This window comes from Populus nigra, chromosome 16 (genome assembly GCF_951802175.1).
Source record: "Populus nigra chromosome 16, ddPopNigr1.1, whole genome shotgun sequence".
NCBI classification, from domain to species: Eukaryota; Viridiplantae; Streptophyta; class Magnoliopsida; order Malpighiales; family Salicaceae; genus Populus; species Populus nigra.
Window position 1 is genome coordinate 14,213,102 of NC_084867.1, and position 18,224 is coordinate 14,231,325.

The window sequence follows — 18,224 nt, forward strand, 5'->3', positions numbered from 1 at the left end:
TCAGCGTGCAAATTTCATTCCAAAAGTTTCTTCCCATTTTGGCTTTAGATTGGAGGGATGGCACATGATCCTCTTTCGTATATTTAAGATTCTACCTTTTAATTACTGTTTTAAAATAGAATATATAAAAATAGAGAGAATATATCCCTATATATTTTCTGTTTTGAAAATATAAACATTCTTTCTAAGATTGTTTCGGATATTAGGCATGTTTCTTTATAATTAGAGAATATTTAATTTTTTTATTGGTTAAAGCCTGAAAAAAAAATTGAAACATTTTCACTTCAACCACTTTTAAAAACGATATTGAAGATTAATTACATATTTGGTATTACTGCTAAAATATTGTTGGTGTAGAATTTGAAATTTTGTTTTTTTAATGTTTTTGGATAGTTTTGATGTTCTGTTATCAAAAATAAATTTAAAAAATAAAAATAAAATTATTTTAATATATTTTTAATTAAAAATAAAAATTAATACATAATACTGAGAAACTACCGCTGAATAAATAATGATGATAAAAAATAATCAACTTTATTTTCCCTCCGTAAAGCAAAAGAAAGGACGTCATTTTCTTAATGTTGTCCTTTGAGTTTTGAATTCATGTGATGGCATAAAGCTAAAAAGGTGAGCCATGTTCTAATCCATGCAAACTTATTTTGACTATCTGACCCATTCTTGTTCATCATCACTTTATGGCAGCTATTTCTATACTTCAAAAGTTTATCTTCCATGAGACTGTGGGGTTGGTAGCAAAGGGTCCGAGCATTAAATTGCCAAGAACAAGACCTTTGGCACCCACCTGAATTAAGATGGAGTTCGAGTCAATTATGGTCGACTTCAAAAATCTTCTTTTCCAGTTTTGAATCTTGCTTAAAAAGATATGCTTTCGTGGACACATTTCAACTTTGTTGACCTTTCTTCCATACCATGAACGTTGATCGTGGGGCTGCCTGCTTCAAGTTTCCACCGTTTTTTTTTATATTTTTCCCCAACTTGTATGGGTGACTAATGAATTTCTAGTTTTTTTCTCCTTTGGCAATACCTTTTTTTTTTTTGGTTATTGTGATCTGGGAACTTGAACATTCTGTAATCCACGCAAGAGCAATCTGAAACAAATACTGGGCTAATCTAAAAGAGTCTTGAGTTTTGGTCCTTTGGCTCTTCTTCTGGGAAAAAAATTTTGTTTATTTGGATGGATGCCATATTGTCCTGTGAATACCCTTAAAATTGAAGAGGGACTCACAATTCTAATTCTTTTATTCAAGCTGTTCCAAACCAAATTAATGGAAAAATATAACGAAATCAATCCAAATGCATCAATCTGATTCATTAAAACAAAGTTATTTATCTTTCATGTGTAGAGATTAAGTTATTTTTCAATCAAATTTTAATGTTTCTGTGGTTTTATTTGAACTTGGTTACATTTGTGTCAGAAATTTAATCTAATAGACAAAATTTGAGCACTATCGAATGATCTGAACCACATCTCATGGGAACTAGGGGAACATAGAGGATTTTTGCAATGTAACAGGATGTTTTATGATCAATAGACATGATTCTGACAACTTCCCATCTGTGGCTATTAGCCCAACAAGCATCCTTAGTGCTGTTCGTAAATTTTGATGGCGGAGGCCATTAGGAAACTCTAACCCTGAATATCTGACCACATAAATTAGCAGATTGTCAAGTTATCAGTAATGAAAATAAATTGGAGATAGGTCTGAGAGAAGTAGGGAACCAAGCTAGCTATTGGCTCCATACATGATTAGCATTTGGTTTTCTATGCTTGTCAAGCAACCTGCATTTTGTGACCAAATGGTGGAGGAAATTTGCCATTTGAAATTTCACAAATTCAGCACAAAGTCTCACACCTGATATCATCCTCCGGAAAAGCTATAAAAGTGTCTGATTCTGCATGCAGTTTTTGTCCCTGTTGTATCCAGGAGCAAGCAGAAGAAAGAAGGCTGGTGATTCTGCATGCAATTTCTTAGTTGTTGCTAATGTTATAGGACTTAACCTCATGTGTAAAATCCATTGATCTGTATTCACTCTAAGTGATTTCAGATTTCTTTCTCTTCTCAGTTTCTTAGAATTGTTTCATGTTCTTTCTGATATATAGCAAAATCTGAATAGAAATAAATTAAAGCACAAAATGCAGATTTACTTACTGTTAACAATGAACAATCTTTCTTCATTTCCTCTGTTACAATGTGAAGGAAATCTTTCCGTTGCCTACCGAGTTTAGCACGCCTTTCATTCAACGTATTCCTCAGTATGTTTAGGGGCCTTTGTGATCTCTTTGTCTATTTCCTTAAGCTTCTTGTTTTCTTTAACTTGAATACCATAATAGCATGTGTAACTCCAACCGTTCAAGAGGAACTGTACTTTGAAACCTGCAATTTGAAAGGCTCTCAAGTTTTTCCACCAATTGAACGGGAGATCTTTCGAAATGTCAGCAACCCTTGTGGCGCACGTGCTTCTTACTTTTCCACACAACATCATTGATGTAGCCGGGCTAGAAAAAAAGAAAGGTTCTAAGCATCAAACGGGGATCTATCATAACTAGAAGATGATGTGCTAGATGATGATGTGCTGTCAATGGATTATGACACAACATCATTGATGTAGCCGGGCTAGATAAAAAAAAGAAGTTCTGAGCATCAAACGGGGATCTATCATAACTAGAAGGTGATGTGCTAGAAGATGATGTGCTGTCAACGGACCAGGAGAGAGTTAAGCTCAATTGAAAACCTTATCACACCAGACTAATAGTATAAAAGTCCATAACTTTTTATCTAACCGTTAAATCAAGCTCAAATTTTTTAGATAATTCGAGACTCAGTTCTATAGTGGAGTTTGCATGCCTGTGCTATTCCTCCTCCAAAAGACTCTTAAATTACACCTTAAAAATGTTGTTAATTTGAGATAATTTTATTATTTTTCCTTGATTTTTCAGGATTTCATATGATTTTTGAATTTCTTGTTATTTTTTCTTTTTTTAGGGATTATGATTTTCTTGGTTATAGTTGGTTTTTGGTTTGTAAATCTCTCAGAAAGAAGTAATATATCGGACTTTATTCTAAAAAATAAAACTAGAAATTAGGGTTCTTGTTAAGCTAACACTTTTTGTCAAACTTTGTTGTTGTCTTATTTGTTTTTGTGCTTCTAATCATGATGAAATACATCTTCACCTTTGGACTTTGTAAAGTGGATTCAGCACTGATATCCCCATATCTGGCAAACAAGTCTTCAAAGTTTGGAGCCAAGTCCCAGGTGATGAAATGATCGTTAGCTTTGATGACCTTCTCATAGTCTTGCCCAACTCTTACAGTTCCACCAGTTTCAATATCCAGCGACTTCCTCAAAGCGTTGTTTGATTGTTTGCTTTTCCATTTTGCATCCCATATGGGACTATAATGCCTTTTGCTTCTAATAATAATACTTGTCTTGCTGGTTATGCACCAGTAACTCTGTTCTGAACAATAATGTCTCCTCAGCCTTCACTTGCTGAATTGTCATGAGATAGTTTTGCTACGCCTTAGATATCACCATTAGCTTTTGTAAGCTTATTTGCCTAGATTAAAGTATTTGATCGTTTGAAGAGGGTGTTGAAATTGATCCCAACAAGCCGTTGTACTGCGGTTTCTTGCGCTCTGAGGCCCATTATACTCTGGACAACTGGACTACAGAACTGGAGTATCTCATTCATCCCATCTATTCCTTCCATGTCATCTGTGAGCAGAATTAAACTTGCTTGTGCTATTATAGAGATATGCTATAAGGTTGTTGTGCAGTGGCTTCTTGAGGACTTTCTTGTTGACTTCCTACACTATCTTGAATCGATAAAATACTGGAAACTAAACAAGCAACGAGACAGTTTCCGGGCACGCAGAACACCTAGCGCCTGATATCACAGTAAACCATCACCCGCTATCATCCATTTCAGCGTTGAGGCTTTTCTCAGGCGTTCGGCTTCGAGGGTAAGAGTACAAAAGCTTTGTGCACTCTAGAGTCCTGTGTCGCCCTTTTAGCGCTTCCAAGTTTGCTGTTACTGGTATGTCTCCTCCTCCTTGTCTCAGAGTGTATTATTTTACCTTTGTATTGCTTATCTATGTGCTTAAAAGCTGTGATTTTGGCTCTGTATTCTTTTGAAAAGTGAGCTTTGATGACATTCATTTGTCAAAGTAAGCTAGGGTGATTCAGGGAATGCTACTGTCACTGTCAGGTCTCATGACATAGGTGATTCCGTAGAGAATAGGACAGTATAAAAAAAATCAGCTATTTTGTTATTTTAAAACCCTCAAATTAGACTTGAAAGATTCTGTTTAATCAATTTTGTTATTTTCCTTTTATTTTTCTAATTTTTATCTTTTTTTTAGATTTTATATTGTTTCTTTTATTTTACTTGGGATTCTGATTTCACTATTTTGCAAGTTGTAAACCACTAAAAAGAGGCAGACTACAACGAGAGAAAATATTCAAAATAAAGGACAACTTATTTTGCTTGCTGTCTTCGTGTCTTGTTTCCGTCGGCGTCACTCATCACTTTATCATTTTCTGTCATTCATCTCAATCATCCAATATTACTGTACGAATTGAAAATTATGGCAGTATGTTAAGCTCTTGCAATGAAGATGAGAACGTAGAATTGAAAGGTGTTTTCAGAGGGGATGTAACTGTGGCAGGAGAGACATCTTCCAATGACCACAGCAAGGATAGTGAATTCTCTCTTTTCTCATGTTCAGATTTGATAATTGCTTTCAGTGGTGATGAAAATATGGAAATGGATCGTCTTTTAGCTGCTCCTGGAAGGGAGACAACTGACGTCACAGAGACATCATCCAAAGACCACAGAGAATATAGTAATAGCAACCCAAAACTTTCCCTGTTTGCAGACAAGTCATATGAACATTTTATGGAGAAGCTTGGTTCTAGCACTAATTATTCTTCGAGGTTGTCAATGTCAGGGGTAAATTGATCCCTCGGAAATTCGCCCTGTTCTAGAAAAGCTGTGTTCCAAATATGGAGATGTCCGTGCAGAATCCACGTTAAGTCCACGAGTGAAGAACTATATCACTGTCATGCTGTGTGGGGCTTGGTACAGCATCTTTTTTTTTTTTTTAATTTAATTTTGGATTTTCAATGTTAATTTCACATTTTGTTTTTAGTTCTACTATCTATATAAGGATTCTAATTGTCATTCCTTCTATATATATATATATATATATATATATAAAAGTCGATTTCAAACCTATTTAAAAAATTATTATCCTTTGTGAAGAGACAAATAATTAAGAAAAAAATATATTCAGTGATAAAACTAAGATTAAAACTTTTGTGGTTGAGACTCTTTTCTAAAATCCTGTCTTCCTTATTCGGATATGTCAAGTTTCCACCATACACCAAACCTGTGACTCCTAACCCTCGTACTCAACTTCAATCTAGAAATTCTGCCATTTCATTATATCCAGGATGCTACATTTTAAAGCCACTCGGGTCTGACACTGAATTTGAACAGGGTTTCTCTACTACCAATGCAGAAAACGTAAATTTCGCTTGAAGATTGAATCAGAAGTGTTACTCACAAATCAGTGTAAAGAGGGAGAGCACTATCACCATTTCAGCCACAGGAATAACAATGAGGATGATCATGTTAATTGCTCTACATGGTGGAAAATCCTTTGCAGGTCCAACGAATGGCAGAATCTCTCTCTTTTTTCCTCCACCAGGTTCTGTTTTTTTTTTAGTTTAAGATGAGTGTCCGGGTCAGCTTGCGTACACCTCGACTAATTCCATGGGCCCTGAAGTTAACGACCATGTAAGCCTCTAGTGGTCATCATATAAGCAACCACAAGGCTCGAACTTGAAACCACAAAGAGAGCAAACCTTTTGATCTCAAACTCTTATCACTGGCCATCACCTAAATGGTTCACCAGGTTCTGTTTTGATTAATTAGCATGTTGACATCCTACACTTCTTTCATCTATGCCCCCTCTTCCTGCGCACTCAAGCAAGCTCATCATCAAACTGTGGAGTCTATCTGCTGCCAAGTTCATCACTAAAACTAAGCACACGCATATAACAACAGTAGAGGGCTAAGGGTCTGGTGTTGTATGTTTTGTAGTAGTTTTTATGGTTGCAATTTAAAAGAGCTATAGACTATCAAGCCCAAGTTTTTATTATAATTTGAGATGAAAAGCATGTTTAAGCAACAAAAATCAAACAACTTTTCAAGTTCAATGTCCACCGGAACCTCAATTCAAGCACCCTCTATGACAAGGATGAGAAGACATGCCATACCAGTAACAAATTTCTTTTTCGAGATCAAAGCACGTAGAATTACAAGAATAAGGACTGATTTTCAGAAGTAAGAAATAAAAGGACTAAGGTGATGAGTGATCAAATAGACCCCACTCAACTCGACTATAAAATAAATATGTCAAGTCAGAGTATTTAAAGAACTCTTACTTTCTTAAAAAAAAGAAAAAAACAACAACAGTGAGCACTTCCTTTTCTTCTACGAGGAGCCGATGCTTTTTGTCTTCAGTGGCTGTCTTAAAAGTCATCGTGTAAGCAGATGCTCCTTTGCTCTCATTCCCACTCCGGTCTTTGTTCCTCTTTCTCTCTCTGCGAAAAGTGGTGTAGGTAGCTTCGGTAGTGCACGCCATTAAAGACTCCTGCAAGTGCAGGTAGTCCCTCTTCGCGTTTTTCTTCCTTCTTCCTCTTTGCATGTTATTCGTCTATTTCTAGGGTTTTTTTTGCTCGTTTCAGGGTTTGAATTTCCTATTGATTGTTCAACTTGACCATTCACAATCGCTTAATCTTCATTATTGTTATGGATTGTTTGGTTGATGAGAAAGTAAAGAAAGCTTAATAAATTTGCTAATTGAAGCTGTTTTTTTCTTTATGATCACATTAAGTTATTGATGATCACAAGTGATTTTAGTCTTATTGAGATTGAGGTGTTAGCAATCGGAGCAATTATTTTATTGTTGTGAATTGTGATAGTTCAGCCTACTTGATCTATCGGTCAGTCATTGATCATAGGCGTGCATTTACTTATAGGAATTGATGTTCGAAGAGATGAGTTAGGGAGTCTGTTGATTTAGAAAGTTTTTGGTGGTAAGGAATCTGTGGACTAATTTCATTTCTGTAATTCTAGAATTGAAGTCGAAACAGAAAAGTTCTAAAGATTTTCGTGTGCGTTTACTTGATATTTGTGTATCAAACTTCGTTCGAGTTTCACTTTGCGATTAATGTGATGCATGAGATGTCTTCATACATCAGGTAATTTCATTGAGATCAAAGCAACAGTGATTGGTCTAACAACCTGTCACCAGTCTAAAAGATGCTGCTTTTATACGGAATTCTCATCTTATTAAAAGAAATGATATAAAATTCACTGTTTATGCATAGAATATGTTTGGCATCCAAAATCCTAAGAGGTTTAGCTTTTAATACGAGGAACTTCTGTTTATGTGATACAAGCTTCTGTTTCTTTTGTTTTGTTTTGTTTTGTTTTTTCAAAAAAGAGAGCTCGGGTTTTTTTGTATTTATTGGTTGCTTTAAGAGATGGAGTCAGATAGGTCCGATTCATCAGGTCCGATAACGCAACGTGTTTATTCTTTGGGAGCTGCTGCTAGTGCTACTGATACCAGAGGAAAGCATAGGATACAAGCGGAGCTCAAACGAATTGAGCAAGAAGCTAGATTCTTAGAGGTTAGTTTTTTATGTTTGTACTGTTTTGTTATTATTTTCTGGGCTCAACGACAATTCCAAGAACAATGTTTTTGTGTTTCAAATTGTTTGATTATTTGATTGTGTTGTGTGTACACGGCTAATAAATGGTGATCATGAAGTGGGTTTCATTTGTTGTAGAGGAAACAAAGAAAGTTTTGCTCCTGCAATTTGTTTTTGCTAGTGTAAACAATGTGGTAAGGGATGGCGCAAACTTTCTGCCAACCTGCTCTATTTTTAACTATAGCAGACCCTGATTAATTTCTAAACCTACTTTCAATTTATATGATATGTTTATGAACCTTGCCAAGCATGGTTGAAACAAGGCTTTGCCGCAAAATAAGGCACTGTGAAATTAAAAGTTAAATCTCTTAGGATTTTTTATGACAAACTTATTGTGTTTATAAAGGTGAATTCTATACCATTTCTTTTATTTTTCGGCCAATCATGACAACGTGTTGCAATGTATTAACTAATCGATTAATTTGTCAGAGACAACTTGGAATTGTAAACAATATATATATCACACAGATTAAATTAATAAGATCAGCATTTTGCATACAAGCATCTTTTAGAGTGGTGATTAGGAGGTTTGTTCAAAACAGTTGTTTTGATCTTGATGACATTACCTTTTGTATGAATTAATTACTTAATTATAAATATAATTAAATACATCTCATGCAGTTTTGTCACTCTTTTGATATAGCATAAATTAAACGGTCTGAAACAAGGCACCAAGCGCGTTACATGTGCATTGAAACTGAAGGAGTTTCTCATGTTGTGTTTCTCGCCAGATTTCCTCACGTCCTCTTTTAAAAACAAATCACTCATCATACTTTGAAGAGTTTTTAGTTGCTGCTAAGTTGTGTCATTGAAAGCTTCTGATAACTACATCCGCTTGCAATTAAGTATACCCGAAAATAACAACATACCATACGGATCCTTGCCCTCGAATTCCAAATGATTTATTAGTTTCATAAGTATTTCTAGAAATTAGATGAATTACCTTATATCCTTCCTCAAGTTCTGCATGGACCTAGACTGTAATACTGGCTTTTTTTCTCTGAATGCATTATGCTCAGGAAGAGCTGGAACAACTTGATAAGTTGGAGAAGGCTTCGACTGCATGCAAGGAGTAAGTGTGAAAAAAACAACCCAATTGATTCTCTCTGGCCCATTGTTGAGAATGCATTTATTTTTTGGCTTAACTATGTTTTGTTCCTGTCAGAATGCTAAACAATGTGGAGACTATACCAGACCCACTACTGCCAATGTAATGCACTTTCAAGATTTCATTTTTTTCCATGCTTTTATTTATCCACTTGCTGTCACAAGATATCTAAACACCTCAATTGCTTTCTGGTTTGACAGAACGAATGGTCCCATGAACCCATTATGGGACCGATGGTTTGAAGGCCCCAGGGAGTCTAAAGGATGCAGTTGCTGGATATTCTGATTTTGATTGCCCTTAACACAGATTGTCATTTGTTGGCAGAGTATTTTTGATAAAATGCTACAATTTTCAAGCAATACGTGTGTGGTGCAATGCTTCGCTAGAACAACAATTTTACAGCAACCTTTTCTTCAGTAAAGGAAATGTTTCATTGCGCAAAATGTGACATTCTTTAAGACAAGCAAATGTAGAAACATTCTACAGGATTGATTGAGTACGGTTAGATGATACACAACAGATACACGTTTGAAAAATAAATAAATAAACGCTTCTGAGATCACTCTTCTTGCTTTCAACTTGGTGCTTTGCCAGTAACTCTTTGAGCAATCCAACCTAGACCATCGTGCAGACCGTCCCCTGTAAGGGCACAACAAGCTTGGATATGCCAATCATGATTCTTGATGCTGTGAAGAGAGAGAGCATCAGTAATCTCGGCTGGTGTCATGGCATCCTTGAGGTCTTGTTTATTTGCGAAGACGAGTATAACAGAATGTTGTAAATCATCGTGTCCCAGCAGCCTAAAAATTTCGTCCTTCATAATGGATATCCTGTCTCTATCAGTGCTGTCTATCACCGCTATGACAGCATGAGTTCCACGATAATACGTTGCCCATGAAGTCCTGAGCCTATCTTGTCCACCAAGATCCCAGACCTGATAATATCAGTAGACAAACATGGTTAAGTTCTTAGCATAAAAAACACAAACAAACTCACCCCATCACAGAATATTGGCATGATCAAGCAAGCTTCTGCCACTAAAAGCTCACAGAAAATTGAATGAAACTCGAGTTTCCAAAATCTCGTGGGAGTGAGAAAAGATTAGTTCTTTCAAGCATATTGTATAAATAGTACTTCAGAAGATTTGGCAGGTCTGTTAAATGGTCCAATACTCTAAATAATTATCTGATAACTGCGACTACCGGCTCAACATGTTTAGGTTACAGCATATTCAGCAATTCAATTTAAGTAGGAAAGTACATCTATTCCAAGTAACGCATGAACCAATGACTTTAATGGCTCAATCAATGACAACATTTGAATCTAATCATATTACATAGCACCACTCGGTGGAGTCAGAATAGTGAGACTTACTAAACATCATCATGCAGTGATGTAAGATGACATCTTTGTAATCTTTGTAATCCTAACCAGTGATATAAGCTGCAGAAGAAATCATAGTTCGGTTTTCTAATCAATAGGTTTCAGAATAACAAGTGCATAAGAATACCTTGCATTAACTGTTTCACTGATGAATGAGAATGTGAGTATTAAAAACTAGGCATAAGAACACACATGCTACTCTCTCACAACCTACGAAACTTCTAATTATTTCTTCACTGCTTGATGGTTATTTCCGTGATTTTTTTGCTGGCCCCAAAAAGTTTGGAGTCAAGACTTTTGTGGAGTAACAAAGTCCACTGATTTGAGTTGTCAAGTTTATAATTATTGATGCATCAAATGTTAAAACATGCGTAACTTGTAAGCACTATAGCTACTTTGTAATTTAATAACACAATACCACCAGCTCTCCCATTAACAAAAACTAGCATTGCAATAAAAAAAAGGCACATGGAAGAACATATATGTTAAGGCAAACAGCCAACTCCAAACATCTAAAAGCTAGAAGATTATTATGTTTGAAACCTTGGGTACGTTACAGGGTAACTATGTCCTTGTAAGCATTTACATATAAAGATGATATATTTTGTTCCATTCAAGTTCCCAAGCACAATTGTGCAAATCCTTCCCAGCCTAATAAAAACATTACAAAAGCCAAGTTTCTCACTCCGTCGTTTAAAACCCTGACCAAAACACATGCATGATCAATACAACAAGGCTAGGAATTCAACAAAAGACTAAGGAAACAACTTGTGGCACCTCCAAACTACAAGAGAAAGCCCTTGGGAATTGCTACAAGTGGTGAAACAAAAAGGATGGTGTTGAGGTGCACATCCTATTCAATCTCACACATGCAAACAAACATGACATGCAAGATGCTAGATTTGAACTTGAAAAATCCCATCTGAGTACATAACTACTAAATACATGCTCAGCTTCAGCAATGAAACCATTATTCCAAATGGCACTACACTTGGTGAATTAGGATTACAAAGATTCTCAAGCATCAATATTTAAATCCAAACACATTCTCCAGCTCCTGCTTCTACTTTTCATCGAATGTTAGATCCAGAAAGAGAATCCCAAAAACTCCACAACCCATTAGTCTCAAAAACCCCAATCATCAAACATCACACACACAACCCATTACTGCACAGCACACAACCAATAAACTAAAGCCAAGATAAGTTACTAAGTAGCAATGAAAAAACGGTGGGTACCTCGAATCGAATATTCTTGTAGACAAGCTCTTCAACATTGCTACCAACAGTAGGGTGAGTAGTTACAACCTCCCCTAAATGCAATTTGTAAAGCGTAGTTGTCTTTCCAGCATTATCTAACCCAACTACCACAATCTTGTACTCCTTTGCTGGAAACAACATGAACCAAAACCTTGATGCAAATGCTCCCATCTTCCCTCCTCCTTTTCAATTCAATTCAATACCCTAAACACAACCCCAAAAAATAAAATCAATTTCAATCTGATCAAAATCCACGCAATTAAAGAAATAAATAAATAACAAAGCAAACGACTATTCTGAAATTTGAAAATTAATATAATCGGAGGAGGATCAGAAAAGGAAATAATCTGATCAAACCTTGATTTTTGGTGATTGTTGTAGGAGCTACTATAATCAAATTTTTGGTGTCAGCAATATCGATCTGCACCGAGCAAATTCATTCAAGTTAAGCAATAATGAATTGTCAAATTGAACAATCAATAAGAAATTCAAACCCTAACATCAGCAATCCAGAAATAGTGAAATTAAAACCCTAGAAATTCGAATTAGGAAGAATGAAGCGATAACGAAGAGATAGAGAGAGGGAGGGAGGGAGCGATTACCTTGCAGGAAGGAGACTTTAATGGCGTCCGCTATCGAAACTGCGAGGACAATTTTCCGCAGAGAGAGAGGAGGACGAGACAGAGGACATCATGTTAAACGATGACGTTTTATATAGAGAGCCACTGACGAGAAAAGGCATACGCTCCTCGAACCATAGGTGTAAAAACTAGCTCGGCCTGACAATTTGATCCGAAATCTATCTGATTTGAAATTAAAACCGGGTCAAGTTTAAAAAATACAAAAATTGAAAACCAAAGTGATCTTGTTAAAAATTTAAGTTGATCAGGTTTAACTCAGTAAAGAAATTACCTGTTAGCTATTTATTTTTTTAATAAAAAATAAAATCATTTTAATTTTTTTTTTTTAAATAGAGTTAACATGGTAATTCTTCTGTCATAACCTTTAACATTAGCCTTTAACCCAGGCCGGTTTTAAGAACTCTGACCGAAAGGAGAAAGAAGAGGATCAATGTAAGAAATAATAATATCATTTACCATTCATTACTTCAGTCCTTAATATTTCCATTTTAAAAAAACAAGTCCTTGCTCTTTTAATTTTTACACATTTTGCATCTTCAGGTAAGAAATTGTTGCTGCTGGAATTGATTCCTAAATTGCTGTTGCTTGTGGTTAATTTTAGGGAAGTTTAGTGATTTATTCTTTGATTATAGTGAAGACTCTTCAGACGTCACGCGGTCATTTCAGCAATGAAGCTTCTTTCAAGCAGTAGCTGAGAGTAGGGATGAGTGAGTTCTTGGCAGATCGATGATCAATGGCAAACTGGACATGGGATCCTGCAAAATGCAAAGGCTGCAAATGGTAACTAACTAGTTATCTATCTCGTGCTTCGCTACTAGTAGGATAGTTTTTTCTTAATTAAAAAAATATATATGTAATCTATGTGTCTTTTCATGTAAAAAAGTTTCAATTATAAATTGAAAAGTTTATATATGTATTTAATTAAATTAACTTATTAAATTAACTTAAAATTATATATGTAATCAAAATAAACTATAAAACTAGATTTTCAATCAACAAAAGTTATCAAGCTAAACACATGGCTCATGTCATGGATTCAATCGGGTCCAATATTTTTTATTTAATCATATGATAAGAAAAATAAATGCACTTAAAATTAAAAATCAGTTAAATATCAAGATATTTGTTTGAAATCATGATAAATCCACGGATATCAAATCGAAATAAATTACGTTGCCAAATTAAAAATTAACAAAAAATTAAAGGAAATTTTTTTAAAAAAATAAACAAGAAAAATCAATAAATACCCAATTGTGAAGGATCAAATTAGGGAAAAAAACCAATAAATAAGTGAAGGGAAAAAAAAGGGCTTAGGCGTACAGGCTTGGCCAGCCCACGCGCCTAGGCATGTTTAAACTTTTTCTTTTTTTATGGGGTGAACGGTAGTCCCTTGTTTTTTTTTTTAAAAAAAAATAGAATATGATACGTCGCCTACTCTACTTGTTTCAAGTCGTGTCGAGAGTGTTTTACACCTAAAATTGCAATTCAACCATTGTTTACCTAAAAAAACACCCTAAAAAACTAAATAAACCCATTTATACCTTTAAATAACCCAAAAGACAGTCCAAAAACAACAAATCAACTCGAAACCCGAGAACTTTCTGAGTTTAGATCTATCATCTTAAACAATCGGAGGGTTAAAGAACACAGAGGCAAGACTCCCATTATCAAATATAACTCATTGATAACAAGATTAACATTTTTCATGGGTTAAATTGGTGTCAATCGAGGCTTTCTCTATTATCAAAATTCGGTGAATATCTCTATCATCTCTCAAACCAATGACAAGAAAGTTAGAAAAATGAGGTTTTGTACCATAATTGAATTTTTAAAATATTAAAAGACCAAAAAGATATAATTTTAAAAGTAAGCGAACCAAAGTGAATTTTTTGCTCTATTTTTTAAATTGTCATCCTTTTCTTCTTGTTTTACACTTTGATCTCTCTGTTTTTTCAATTTTTACTTTGGTCTCTCTCTCTCTTTTTTTCCTCTCCCTAACAATTCTTGATAAATTAATATGAATTTGAGCATAAAAGGATGTAATTGAAGAAAAAAAAGGTTAAGAACTAAATTATATATATAATCATTGTTAATTACTACAATGAAAACACTATATATTTTAGAGTTTCTTATATAATTATAATAATATGGTACAAAACCATGTGATTCATGTTTGAGGAGAATGTGACCATTACACACCCAATTGCTTAATAATATTATCAATTTAATTTCTTAAAACTTCATGTTCAACACCATTGACAAATTGCAAATCTTCAATATTACTTGTCGGGCTCGATCCTTTTGAAATGTAATCTTCTTTGGGCCCGCTAAAAATAAAGACTAGCCGAAGCATAATCGTATGCTCTGCTAGATTTCACCAACTAATCTAAAAACTCCAGGAAGTATCGAACTTCAGATAAACCTGAAGTAAAATCATTTTTTATGCTCTGTTTGAAAGATTAGGTTGCATTGATACGAGAATCGACCTATTTAAGGATCAATCAAGTGACTCATCGATCTTAAACCTAATTTGGATAGGAGTAATAAAAAAAATAATTTTTTTTTATTAAAACAATATCATTTGAAAAATAAAAAAAAATTTAAATTTAAATTGATCCTATGTACATACCCAACACCTGCTGGATAATGTACTTGTGTCTAGTATGGGCTTGTGCTGCTATACTCGGGTTCAATGAGTGTTTTTAAGATCTGTTTTGAAGAATTATTTTTAATATTTACGGGTTCATATTATTCTTATTCGGACACGAGATAATAGTGAGATTCTCCTTTGAAACATCGGTCATGCTACAAGATTTGGATAAGCCTGATCTTCTTAAATGCATCCCTCACAAAGCCGTCTGCAGTTTAGGAGGCGGCATCTGCTGTGATCCGTATCACTGCCACCCAGATACTGTATTTAATGTGCGTCATCCGGTGGAAACGTCTAAGCTAATAATTGCAAGCTATGTTTTCTCTTACTAATATGGGCTGGTGGAGGACTTGAAGGTGGACGGAGAAGAAGGTGAAAAGAAAATGTGTTCGGCTGTGTGTTTTGTTTCTTGACGTGATGTATGCATGCATGCCCACGGTTCTTTCTTAAAAAGAAGAAGAAAATCCATTGCCCATAGTTATTGTTTTACATGCAAGAGATATAACAAATATAGTAAAAAAGTCCTCTATTTTAGCAAACAACGGGCTCAAACCGTGTCCCAAAAAATCAAAATCAGTCCAAGAAATAATAAATTCAAAGACACCAAATACCAATAAAAGACCAGCCACGTCATCAAATCCAACTAACTCAAAGTGTCAACGTGGACGACACGCGCATCCCGTTTGGATTGTTTCTACTTTCTACTTCTAACCACTCGACACTTTGCCTTTGGCCTTTTCATGGATGCCACGCTCTCCGCTTCCCTTCCTTATTCCGCTGACGTTTCATCCAAAATCAGATCCCACGTGGACAACTAAAAGTACAAACGACAAAAAGGAACACGTGCCAGCCTCGCGCGTCTGGATTCAATGCATCCAAATGGCAGATGCTCTCCACGCTCCTTCCTGTCCCGCCACCCGCACACGCTCAGAAACCTGTCTCCCGCTTGACCCATTTTATCTCTTTATTATTGAGTATTATTAATTAATTCGAACAAATCTTATTGTTTTCTCTCGAACTTGTCTTTCAGCCAAGGTCGTGTCAATCAAAGGTTTGGAAGCCTGTCTTTTACCTTTTTCTTTCTGGGATTTTTTCGGCTCTGATTTTGAGGTATAAGGCTTTGAATTCTATGATTATTCGTTACTTTCATCTGGGGTTTTTCGTGTTTGGTTTGGTTTGGTTTGATTTAATTTTATTTTTTTGAATGAAGGATTGGAAAATGAGAGTGAAATCTGAATTGGGTTTTGTTTATTTTTTAGAAATCACTTGAAAAGGAGAATATTTGATTTTTTTTTTCTAATGGGGTTTTCGCTATTTTGTTTTGCAGATTTTGTTGACTGAGATGAGCACGGGCTCAGAGCCTGATGTAACAGTGGAGGAGGTGACTGGAAATCGGTAGGTTTTAGTTAATTTGGCTGAACTGTAATGCAAATCAAAATTATTTTTATTTTTTTTATTATTACTATTTGATGAATTAAATTGATGGTGTTTGTGGTGTGGAACAGGAGCTTTCCTGCTGGGAAGAATAAGGGGAAAGTCCCGAGAAGAATTCATAAAGCTGAGAGGGAGAAGCTGAAGCGTGAGCAATTGAATGAGCTCTTTCTTGACTTGGCCTCTGCTCTTGGTAAATTTCTTTTCCCTTTCCTTTTCAGTGGGAACCTCTTCCTTTTTAATTTTTGTATCCATGAAAAATTGAATGAATCTTTGGAGAATTTTCATTTCTTGAACAGAGTTGAGTGAGCCAAATACTGGAAAGGCTTCTATACTGTGTGAAACGACTCGGCTATTAAAGGACTTGCTTACACAGATTGAGTCCCTCAAAAAGGATAATGTAGCTCTCTTATCTGAATCTCGCTATGTAACTGTTGAGAAAAATGAGCTGAGGGAGGAGAATTCTGTCCTAGAAAATCAAATTGGGAAACTGCAGGGTGAACTGGAATCGAGAGTGGCTGCACAATCAACACCTGTCCTAAACATGCCGCCTCCAGAATTTCAGCAACCGCCACATTTTCCAGGAGACTCGTTCAGATTGCCTGCTGTGGATGCTGCTGCTGCTGCATTGCAGCAGACGCCAGCTGTCTTTGTGGTTCCTATCCGTCCTGATCATGTGCAAGGTCTTCCAATGGCCACCTCGAATGTGAGGAAACCGCATGCTAGATATCCAACCGCTGCTGATTCTTGGCCGTCTCAACTTCTTGGAGAGCAGCAAATTGCTAGGAAGGAAGTTCAGTTTAGTGGCAAGGATAGCGCTATCTGTAATCCTGGGGAACGATGCCATCCTTAACCTTAAAAAAACATGCTAAAGTGTAGTAATTTATAGTAGCGTCATTGCCATTGTGCTTTTGGAGTTGCAGATGATCTGATGTGTTTGTTTAGCTTCTGCTATTCTGTTTTTTTTCCTTTTCACTTGGTAGTATTTGATCACTTTGCATCAGTTCTCTGCATACTAAAATGTCAATACACTTGTTGATATTGGCGTGTTGCTTTAGAAAGATGACATTGTATAGCCTTTGCACACGATGTTCAGAGTTATTGAGCTTAGATGAATTGCATACAGATGATACCTGATTAAACTCTCCATCATCCATTTTAAAATCTGAAAAAAAGGCATGCCCTTATCAAATTGCTTCAATTATAACACAATTCAACAATAATGTGTCGATGTTGTGTTTTTGGACATTTAATGTCTTTTTGCGAATGCTTAGTGGTGGTGGTAAGTGGTAACTACAGTTTTTCTCATGTCTAAGGCCACTCAGTAGTGTTTTGCCTTGCCTTCAAGGGATAACTGTTCAAATGCTTTGAGAAATATGCCAGAAAGAATAGCAACAGCTGATATTTTACATCGTGGAAGTCTGTGACTGTTATTTTAAACCATGGGTGATGTTGCATGGATTCAAGATAGTTAAGACAATTATTGTGGATATTGATTCAGATGAACATGTGAAGGCAATGAATGAGATTAATGCAGCTGCTAGAATGAGATTAATGCGTGCTGGAATTCTCGGTGAATATACGTAGGACAACTTCAATGAATGCCGTGGACATGGACCTGATGACTCAGTTCTTGTTTCAATCCATTTCTGTTTTCATCCCTCGTGACCCTGTTGTCTTCTCTATAGACATTGAATGAGGATAATATTCTACATGACACCTCAATATAGATTAAACTAGAATCTCTTAATTTTTCTGTGAACAGAACTTGTTGACGAAATTCCCGATCGAAGCATGTCTGGGACGATGTTTTTTGAGTCACTTGGACTAGTCATACAACAACATGACTGGAAAAAACCCTTAAAGCACTCGAGTGCTGCAGAGTTCTGGTGCCTACAGCTTTCTTGAACATGAACTTCGTGAATCCCAAACTGCACACTGTGGATTCG

The 18,224-nt window shown here is 35.7% G+C and overlaps 3 protein-coding genes across 5 annotated transcripts; 2 read left to right on the forward strand and 1 right to left on the reverse strand.

The window, feature by feature from the left end:
* The first annotated feature begins 6,473 nt into the window (after positions 1 to 6,473).
* LOC133676154 (guanine nucleotide-binding protein subunit gamma 2) lies at positions 6,474 to 9,473 on the forward strand. Its single transcript, XM_062097761.1, has 5 exons — positions 6,474 to 6,692; positions 7,536 to 7,722; positions 8,823 to 8,875; positions 8,969 to 9,013; positions 9,112 to 9,473. Exons 2-5 carry the CDS (start codon positions 7,576 to 7,578, stop codon positions 9,194 to 9,196), a joined length of 330 nt encoding a protein of 109 aa, XP_061953745.1. The 5' UTR covers positions 6,474 to 6,692; positions 7,536 to 7,575; the 3' UTR covers positions 9,197 to 9,473.
* LOC133676153 (uncharacterized) lies at positions 9,306 to 12,340 on the reverse strand. Of its 2 annotated transcripts, XM_062097759.1 has the most exons (4): positions 12,156 to 12,338; positions 11,911 to 11,974; positions 11,533 to 11,757; positions 9,306 to 9,845 (listed from the first exon to the last, which is right to left on the reverse strand). In XM_062097759.1, the coding sequence occupies exons 3-4, from the start codon at positions 11,722 to 11,724 to the stop codon at positions 9,486 to 9,488; spliced, it is 552 nt and encodes a 183-aa protein (XP_061953743.1). In that variant the 5' UTR covers positions 11,725 to 11,757; positions 11,911 to 11,974; positions 12,156 to 12,338; the 3' UTR covers positions 9,306 to 9,485. The 2 variants fall into 2 exon arrangements, with proteins under 2 accessions (XP_061953743.1, XP_061953744.1); XM_062097760.1 differs by lacking the exon at positions 11,911 to 11,974 and having other exon boundaries at positions 12,156 to 12,340.
* Positions 12,341 to 15,743: 3,403 nt separating this feature from the next.
* On the forward strand, positions 15,744 to 17,400 carry LOC133676166 (transcription factor bHLH47-like). 2 transcript variants are annotated; one of them, XM_062097774.1, is made up of 4 exons: positions 15,744 to 15,895; positions 16,172 to 16,239; positions 16,350 to 16,468; positions 16,575 to 17,400. In XM_062097774.1, the coding sequence occupies exons 2-4, from the start codon at positions 16,187 to 16,189 to the stop codon at positions 17,126 to 17,128; spliced, it is 726 nt and encodes a 241-aa protein (XP_061953758.1). In that variant the 5' UTR covers positions 15,744 to 15,895; positions 16,172 to 16,186; the 3' UTR covers positions 17,129 to 17,400. The 2 variants fall into 2 exon arrangements, with proteins under 2 accessions (XP_061953758.1, XP_061953757.1); XM_062097773.1 differs by having other exon boundaries at positions 15,748 to 15,954.
* The last annotated feature ends 824 nt before the right edge of the window (positions 17,401 to 18,224 follow it).